We start from the raw sequence: 9,839 nt of genomic DNA, 5'->3' as shown, positions 1-9,839 counted from the left end.
TTCAGGTGAGGAAAGGTTGATGAGTCGAGGGGGTCACGTGAGGAAGGGTTGATGTGTCAATAGGGGTCAGATCAGGTGAGTTTGATATGTCTATGGGGGCAGGTGGGGGATAGGTTGATGTGTCTATGAGGTCAGGCAAGAAATGACGTCAGGTGAGGAAGGTTTGACGTGTCGATTGGGGTCAGGTGAGGGAAGAGTTGATGTGCCGATGGGGTCAAGTGAGGAAGCACTGATGTGTCAATTGGGGTCATATGGGGAAGGGTTGATGTACAGATTGGGGTCCGGTGGGGGAAGGCTTGACGTGTCAGTGGGGGTGAGGTGGGGGAAGGCTAGATACGTCAATGGTGTCATGTAAGGAAGAGTTGATGTGTCGAGGGGGTCAGGTGAGGTATGGTTGATCTGCTGAGGGTGTCAGATGAGGAAGGGTTGATGTGTTGATGGGGGTCAGATGGGGAAGGGTCAATGTGTGTATGGGGGTCAGGCGAGAAACTGTTGATGTGTCGATGGGGTCGGATGCGGGAAGACTTGATGTGTTAATGGGGGTCAGGTGGGGAAGAGTGGATGTGTTGATGGGGTCAGGTGAGAAATGGTTGATGTGTCGATCGGGTCAGGTGTGGGATAGGTATATATGCTGATGGTTCAGGTAGGGAAGAGTTGATGTGCTGTTGGGCTCAGATGGGGGAAGGATTGATGTGATTTTGGAGGTCAGATGGGGAAGTGTTGATGTTTTGTTGAGGTCAGATGGGGAAGGGTTGATGTGATTTTGGAGGTCAGGTGGGGAAGGGTTGATGTGATTTTGGGGATCAGGTGGGGGAAGGGTTGATGTGATTTTGGGGGTCAGGTGGGGGAAGGGTTGATGTGATTTTGGGAGTCAGGTGGGGGAAGGATTGATGTGTTGATGGGGTCAGGTGAGGGATAGTTATAGGTGCCGATGGTTCAGGTAGGGAAGAGATGATGTGCTGTTGGGGTCAGGTGAGGCAGGTTTGATGTGTCGATGGGGTTTAGGACATGGCTTTAAGGGAAGGGGTGGGAAGTTCAAGGGGGATATCAGAGGAAATTTTTTTTTTACTCAGAGAGTGGTTGGTGCGTGGAATGCACTGCCTGAGTCAGTGGAGGAGGCAGATACATTAGTGAAGTTTAAGGGAGTACTAGACAGGTATATGGAGGAATTTAAGGTGGGGGGTTATATGGGAGGCAGGGTTTGAGGGTCGGCACAACATTGTGGGCTGAAGGGCCTGTACTGTGCTGTACTATTCTACGTTCCATGGGTAGATGGACTGAATGGAGGAGAGGAATGAAATGGTGGTTTGTAAAAGAGAGTGTGTGTGTGAAATGACCTGGTAGATCAGAAGGAAAGTGAAATGGACAGAAATGTTGCAGATTGCCTGAAATAGGAGAATTCAACGTCTGTGCCATTAGGTTGAGGACATCCCAGGCAGAATATGAGGTGCAGTTTATAATTTTCATTACTGAATTTAATTGGGTAAAGATATCACATGCAGAAGATCAAATTGTGCAGTATAGATTGTCATAATGTGGTTCAAAGACAGAGCAGGCTCAAGGGGAAAATGGCCTCCTTTGTTTCTTGAATTACTTAATTCACAGACAAACAACTTATTTTTCACCATTAACTCCAAAATGATGTGAAGTGTCCAGTATGTGAAATTGACTGTGGAATGTCACCTGTTCTTGTAGTTTTCTGATGGTGGGATTGAATGAAAGTTTTCTCAATGGCTCTCCGTCAGGAGCTACTGTTCCCACTCACACCTTGGGGTGGCAGTGTTGCTATGATATTGTGGTGAACTACATATACCTGTCTGGACATGCCCCTCCTGCTGACTGCTCCTGTGGCTCCTCCCACAGACCCCTGTATAAAGGCGATTGAGGTCTGAACCCGGCCTCTCTGTCTCCAGGATGTAGGATGGTGGTCAACTACTGCTTGTTCCTTCTTCCAGTCAATAAAAGCCGATATCTCGCCTTTACGTCTCAGAATGAGTTATTGATGGTGCATCAATTTTATTGACTGGAAGTTTTAAAACATGGAAAGCGTTTTACATCCGGAAAGATTGGATTTGGACCCCCAAGACCCTGAAGCAGCTCTTGCCTTTGAACTCTGGCTTGCATGCTTCCATTCATACTTGGAGGAGGTTCGTGCAACTAAACCCGCTGTTATGAATTCTCCTTTCAAGGGTCACCCCAAAAGTTTACTCACTTATCAGGGGCCTGCCGACCTACGAAGGGGCACTGGACGCCCTCAAAAGACAGTACCTGCGGCCGGTGAACACCGTCTACGCAAGACATCGCTTAGCTACGCGACGACAGCGGCCTGGAGAATCGAGCGCCCAGTTTCTCCGAGCCCTACAGACACTCGTCTGAACTTGTGACTGCAAAACGCTCACAGCGGAACAGCATGTGGAGCTCCTGGTACGAGACGCCTTTGTGACAGGAATTCGGTCAGTGTACGTGCGTCAGCGGCTGCTGGAAAATGCCGATCTTACCTTACGCTCGGCGATCGAGATGGCCGACACGCTGGAGGTTGCTCTGCACAACGCTGATGCTGTCCAGCTGCGCGATTCCCCGCCGGTCCCGTGGACGCCTCAGACCCCGCCGCCGCCGGTTCCCGCGAGCGAATTCCCCAACGCCGCTGCCAGTTGCGATTCCACAAACTCCCCGAACTGGACCACAGCTGTGGCCGTTCGAAAGCCCGCGCAGTGTTACTTCTGCGGACTCGAAAAGCAACCCCAAAAACGCTGCCCGGCCTGAGAAGCGACCTGCTCCAGCCGCGGGAAGAAGGGCCATTTCGCCAAGGTCTGTAAGTCTAAACCACGAGCGGGGTCGGGCAGCGCTGCGTCTGAGGCATGGGGGCCGCCATCTTGTATGCCCGGATGTGGGTGGCCATCTTTGTAGTTGTCAACATGCTCCACCCCCTACCCATGTGAGACATGGGGGCCGCCATCTTGCCTGCCTGCCTCGTGCGAGGTATGGGGGCGGCCATCTTTGTCGGCGTCAACATGCCCCGCCCCCGACCCACCGGTGCTTACCGGACACCAAGACAGCAGTTCAACTCTGGCCTCTGTAACCCTCGACCAAAGCGCCCCACATCAGCTTGCAAGGTCAATGATGGACATCCTGGTAGAGGGGCAGAGGACTAGCTGCCTGTTTGACACGGGCAGCACTGAGAGTTTTATTGACCCAGACACAGTGCAATGCTGCGGACTCGTGACACGGCCGGTAAGCCAGAGGGTCACCTTGGCTTCTGGGTCGCATTCCACAGACATCCGGGTGGGTTGTGTAGCGACATTGGTGGTGCAGGGCACAGAATATCGGAACTTTGTGCTACTGGTCATGCCTCAACTGTGCGCGCCTGTGCTATTTGGGGCTGGACTTCTAGAGCCATCTCGAAAGTGTGACTATGGCATATGACGGGCCCCTCCCACCACTCACTGTCAGGAATCCTCAGTTTGGTGGGACTTCGCCATATACCCCGCTACTGACCACACACACACACCGACCCTCACATCCCACCCAACACCATGCCGACAGCTGCGCTACTGACACCACTTGCAGCCTCTCCACCCTCAAGATCCCTCCCCCACCGCTCTTCGCCAACCTGACCCCCGACTGTAAACCTGTGGCAACTAAAAGCAGGAGGTACAGCGTGGGGGACAGGGCCTTCATTCAGTCAGAGGTGCAGCGGCTGCTCAGGGAGGGGATCATTGAGCCAAGCACAAGCCCTTGGAGGGCCCAGGTGGTTGTTGTTCGGACCGGGCAGAAAAATAGGATGGTCGTGGACTATAGCCAGACCATTAATAGGTTCACGCAGCTTGACGCGTACCCCCTACCCCGCATCGCGGATATGGTCAACCAGATAGCTCAGTACAAGGTGTACTCGACAATAGATCTGAAATCTGCTTATCACCAGCTCCCCATCCGCCCAGAGGACTGCCCCTACACCGCCTTCGAGGCGGGCGGCAGGCTCTATCACTTCCTGCGCGTCCCATTTGGTGTCACAAATGGTGTCTCGGTCTTCCAGAGGGAAATGGACTGGATGGTGGACCAGTGCCAACTGAAGGCCACATTTCCCTATCTGGATAATATCACCATCTGTGGTCACGACTGGCCGGACGGATCACAACGCCAACCTCCAACGATTTTTCCAAGTGGCCGAAGCCCTGAACCTTACTTATAATAGGGACAAGTGTATGTTCGGAACCACCCGACTCGCTATCCTTGGGTATATCGTGGAGAACGGGGTCATTGGCCCTGATCCCGACCATATGCGCCCCCTGTTAGAACTCCCCCTTCCCACCACCCTCAGAGCCCTCAGGCGGTGCCTGGGCTTTTCCTATTACGCCCAATGGGTCCCTCATTATGCAGACAAGGCCCGACCCCTGGTCAAGTCCACCACATTTCCCCTCTCTGCCGAGGCCTGCGCGGCCTTCAGCTGCATTAAAGGGGACATTGCCAAAGCAACGATGCATGCGGTGGACGAGACCATTCCCTTCCAAGTAGAGAGTGACGCCTCCGACTTTGCGTTGGCTGCTACCCTCAATCAGGCAGGCAGGCCAGTAGCATTCTTTTCTCGTACCCTTCAAGGCTCTGAAATTCGGCACTCCGCGGTGGAGAAAGAAGCCCAGGCCAAAGTGGAAGCTATTAGGCACTGGAGGCACTATCTTGCTGGCAAAAGGTTCACCTTGCTGACCGACCAAAGCTCGGTTACGTTCATGTTCAGCAACCAACAGCGGGGCAAAATCAAAAATGATAAAATTTTGCGGTGGAGAATAGAACTCTCCACCTACAACTATGATATCCTGTACCGACCTGGAAGGCTCAATGAGCCCCCTGATGCCCTATCCTGGGGAGCGTGTGCCAGCGCACAGCTCAACCAGCTATACGCCCTCCATGCACATCTTTGCCATCCGGGGGTCACCCGATTTTACCATTTTGTGAAAGCCGGGAACCTGCCTTACTCCCTTGAGGATATCAGGACGATGACCAGGGACTGCCAAATCCGCGCTGAGTGCAAACCGCACTTCTACTGTCCTGAAACGGTGCAACTTATCAAGGCCACCTGCCCCTTTGAGCGACTGAGTGTTGACTTTAAGGCCCCCTTCCCTCCACCGACCGCAATGTCTACTTTCTCAACATTATCGACGAGTACTCGCGGTTCCCTTTTGCCATCCCCTGCCCCGACACCACTACCACGTCTGTCATAAAAGCCCTGCGCCAGCTCTTCACTCTGTTCAGATATCCCTGCTATATCCACAGTGATAGAGGGTCCTCCTTTATGAGTGACGAGCTGCGCCAGTACCTGCTAGCTAGGGGCATTGCTACTAGTCGGACCACGAGCTATAATCCCCGGGGAAATGGACAGGTGGAGAGGGAGAATGCCACAGTGTGGAAGGCCACACTTTTAGCCCTTAAGTCAAAAGGGACTGCCGGTGTCTCACTGGCAGGAGGTCCTCCCCGAGGCGCTCCACTCTATCCGCTCCCTGTTATGTACGTCCACCAATGCCACCCCTCACGAGCGCCTCTTTTCTTTTCCCAGGAAGTCTGCCACTGGGACCATCCTACCGGCTTGGCTGACATCCCCAGGGCCAGTGCTGCTCCGGAAACATGTGAGGAGCAATAAATACTCCCTGCTGGTCGAGAGGGTTCACCTTCTACATGCGAACCCCCAGTATGCCTACGTGGTCTTACCTGATGGGCGGGAGGACACTGTCTCCGTCCGCGACTTGGCGCCCGCAGGAGCAGCAGACCACTACCCCGAACACTCCACGGTAACTATGAACCCTGTACCCGAGGTGACACCTCGCACACCGAGCCCTACACAGACTCCTCACGACACTCCTATACCAGGCGTCTCGCACGCGCATATACCAGGCGCCTCGCATACACGTGAGGGATCACTGACGCCTAGTGGGCTGACACCTCCAGTCAGGCCGGAACCAGCACAACCACCGTCTCTGGTGCAATCACCACCGGCACCTGTGCAATCACAGCCGGTGCTACGTAGATCGCAGCGACAGATTCGACCACCTGATAGACTTAACCTGTAAATATACTTGTAAGAAACTTTGCCCCATGGGGACTCTCTTTTAAAACAAAGCGGGGGTGAATGTGGTGAACTACATATACCTGTCTGGACACGCCCCCTGCTGACTGCTCCTGTGGTTCCTCCCACAGACTCCGGTATAAAGGCGATTGAGGTCTGAGCCCGGCCTCTCAGTCTCCAGGATGTAGTATGGTGCTCAACCACTGCTTGTTCCTTCTTCCAGTCAATAAAAGCCAATATCTCGTCTTTACGTCTCAGAGAGAGTTATTGATAGTGCATCAGATACAGACTGGAATTTATTCATTGAGAGATACAGCGTGGAACAGACCCCTCCAGACTTTCGAGCCTCACCATCCAGCATCCCACCGATTTAACCCTACCCTGATCACAGTGCAATTCACATCGACCTATTAACCTACTAACCGGTACACATTTGGACTGTGGGAGGAAACTGGATTACCTGGAGGAAAACCAGGGGTATATTTGAAGGAACATACAAATTTGCTTACAGAGGTTGCCAAAATTGAACTCTGAGCTTGAATGACCTGAGCCGTAATAGCACTGAGTTAACCACCACATTACCGCGGTGCCCCTTATTAACTACAGATGGATTGACTCAGCTGGATGATGTTTCCAGTGAAGTCAGTATAAAACATTCCACAGGAACTGAGCAGATTCCTGTCACTCTCAGTTATCCAGAGTTTGCTCTCTAGTCAGTTCTAAATTTTTTTTGTCCACTTCAATCACTGAATAATTTAATTTACTAGAGCATTATCCAGTAAATGGAATTGGAATTGATTTATTATTGTCACGTGTACTGAGATACAGTGAAAAGCTTGTTTTGCATACTATTCACAGAGATCAAATCTCTACACAGTGCTTTGAGTTACACTCAATAGCAACTTTATTAGGTACACAGCACGTCTGCTCTTTAATACAAATATTTAAACAACCAATCATGTGGCAGCAACTCAGTGCATCAAAAGATGCAAGTATGATCAAGAGGTTCAGTTGTTTAGACCAAACATCAGACTGGGGAAGAATATAGAACAGTACAGCAAAGGAACAGGCCATTTGGCCCACAGTGTTGTGCTGTACCAGCTAAAAAGCAAATCATAAACACACAATCACTAATCCCTCCTACCTACACCATGTCCATATCCAACTTCTCTGCATCCATGTGCCTATCCAAATGTCTCTTAAAAGCCTCTAATGTATTGTCCTGACCACATTCCAGGCATACACAACTTGTACAGTAAAATACTTATCCCTCACATCCTCTTTGAAACTACCCCCTCTCGCCTTCAATGCATTCCCTCAACACTGGGAAACAGATACTCTCTGTCCACTATGTCTATGCCTCTCATAATCTCGTAAACCTCTATCAGATCCCCCCTCAACCTCCAGCGCTCCAGAAGGAACAACCCAAGTTTATCTGGCCTCTTGTGATAGCACATGCCCTCTAAACCAGGCAGCATACCTCTTCTGAACCCTCTCCAAAGCATCAACATCCTTCCTAAAGTAGGGAGACCCGAACAGTATGCCATTTTCCAACTGTGTCCCAACCAGAGTTTTATAAAGTTACAACATAACCGCTTGGCTTTTGAACTCAAAGCCTTGACTAATAAAAGCAAGCATTCCATAAGCCTTCTTAACCACCTTAATGACCTGTGTAGCCACTTTCAAGGAGCTGTGAACTTGGGTCCTAAGATCTCTCTGCTCAGCAACACTGTTGAGGATCTTGTAGTGTCTTCTTGCATTTGCCCTGTCGAGGTGCAACACCTCACATTTATCTGGGTTAAACTCCTTCTGCCATTTCTCTGTCCATGCCTGCAACTGACCTAAATCATGCTGTATTCTTTGGCAGTCTTCCAAACTATCCACAACTCCACCAATCGTGGTATCATCCGCAAATTTACTAACCAACCTATGTACAGTTTCATTCAGTTTATTTATATACATTACAAACAGCTGAGGTCCCTGTGGGACTCCACTAATTACAGACCTCCAGCTCAAATAAGCCCCTTCAACCACTACCCTCTGCCGTCCATGCACAAGCCAGTTCTGAATCCAGACAGCCAATTCACTGTGGGCCTCATGCATCTTAATCTTCTGCATTAGCCTCCTATGACAGTCTTCATCAAACGCCTTTCCAAAATCCATGTAGATAACATCCTCTGCCCTACCTTCAGCAATCTCTCTCATCAACTTGTCAAATAGCTCAATCAAGTTGGTAAGACGCGACCTACCCTGCACAAAACCATGCTGACTCTCCCTAATTAGGCCTTGGGTTTCCAAATACTCATATATCCTATCTGTGGTAACTTCTACTTTACGAAAGACCACTCGACAACTTGATGGCCAAAAGAGCATCTTTATCTGGGACGGCAAATGATATTTACAATACAGAGGCTTCCAGGTACCTCGTGCGGCCTGGGTGGAGGAACTATATACAATGCATACTGGGAGTAAAAAGAGTGGAAGTAAAGACCCCGCCAACCCCGGAACCCGCCTCTTGTTACCAACAGCTTCCCGATTAGTATTAACTTACTTTTAATAATACTCACATCACAACACTATCCCTAAGAATTTTCTCCAGCAGTTTCCCTACAACTGACGAAAGGCTCACTGGTCTATAGACGTGTGATCTAAGTGACTTTGATCATGGAGTGGTTGCTGATACCAGATGGGGTGGTTTGAATATCTAGAAACTGCTGATCTCCTAGGATTTTCACCTACAGCAGTCCCTCGAGCAGGGGTTCCCAACTTTTTTTGATGCCATGGACCCCTGCTATTAACTGAGGGGTCCGTGGACCCCAGGTGGGGAACCTCCGCTCTAGAGTTTACAGAGATTGGCGTGAAAAGCAGGAAGATTCCTGTGAGCAGCAGTTGAATGAGCAAAAACACATTGTTATTAAGAGAGGTTAGAGAAGAATGGCCAGACTGGCTCAAGCTGACAGGAAGGTGACTGTACGGTGTCTATAAAAAGTATTCTCCCCCCCCCTCGGAAATTTTCATGATTTATTGTTTCACAACAATTAATCACAGTGGATTTAATTTGGGTTTTTTGACATTGATCAATAGAAAAAGACTCGTGTCGAAGTGATAACAGATCTCTACAAAGTGATCTAAATTAATTACAAATATAAAACACAAAATAATTGGCGGCAATTACAGTTGAGTCTGTGTGGATAGGTCTCTATCAGCTTTGCACATCTGGACACTGCAATTTTTCCCCCATTCTTCTTTACAAAACTGCTCCAGCTCTGTCAGGTGGCATGGGGATTGAGAATGAACAGCTGTTTTCAAGTCCAGCCTCAAATTCTCAATTGGATTGAGGTCTGGACTCTGACTTGGCCACCCCTGGGCATTAACTTTGTTGTTTTTAAGCTATTCCTGTGTAGCTTTGGCTTTATACTTGGGGTCATTGTCTTGCTGGTAAACACATCTTCTCCCAAGTCACAGTTCTCTTCCAGACTGCATCAGTTTTTCCTCCAGGATTTCCCTGTATTGAAGGCAGAGATAGATAGGTTCTTGATTAGCCAGGGCATCAAAGGGTATGGGGTGAAGGCAGGGGAGTGGGGATGACTGGAAGAATTGGATCAGCCCATGATTGAATGGCGGAGCAGACTCGGTGGGCTGAACGGACTACTTCTGCACCTATATTTGATGGTCTTATTTTACTGCATTCATTTTACCCTTTACCTTCACAAGCATCCCCACAGCATGATGCAGCCACCACCATGCTTCACGGTAGGGATGGTGTGTTTTTGATGATGTGTGG

The 9,839-nt window shown here is 50.0% G+C and overlaps 1 protein-coding gene across 1 annotated transcript; it reads left to right on the top strand.

Moving 5' to 3' along the window:
- Positions 1-1,902: 1,902 nt before the first annotated feature.
- Positions 1,903-6,250, top strand: LOC140729423 (uncharacterized). Its single transcript, XM_073049142.1, has 2 exons — positions 1,903-2,808; positions 5,549-6,250. Exons 1-2 carry the CDS (start codon positions 2,486-2,488, stop codon positions 6,057-6,059), a joined length of 834 nt encoding a protein of 277 aa, XP_072905243.1. The 5' UTR covers positions 1,903-2,485; the 3' UTR covers positions 6,060-6,250.
- The last annotated feature ends 3,589 nt before the right edge of the window (positions 6,251-9,839 follow it).

This window comes from Hemitrygon akajei, chromosome 6, assembly GCF_048418815.1.
Source record: "Hemitrygon akajei chromosome 6, sHemAka1.3, whole genome shotgun sequence".
Taxonomy (NCBI): domain Eukaryota; kingdom Metazoa; phylum Chordata; class Chondrichthyes; order Myliobatiformes; family Dasyatidae; genus Hemitrygon; species Hemitrygon akajei.
The sequence above is the reverse complement of the archived record's forward strand: the minus strand, read 5'-3'. Positions and strand labels throughout refer to the sequence as shown.

Bases quoted from the DNA above. Each gene is read 5' to 3' on its own strand.
- LOC140729423 (XM_073049142.1), top strand. From the start codon at position 2,486: ATGCCGATCTTACCTTACGCTCGGCGATCGAGATGGCCGACACGCTGG. The intron at 2,809-5,548 runs GTCTGTAAGTCT...TTCTTTTCCCAG, and splicing joins AGAAGGGCCATTTCGCCAAG to GAAGTCTGCCACTGGGACCA.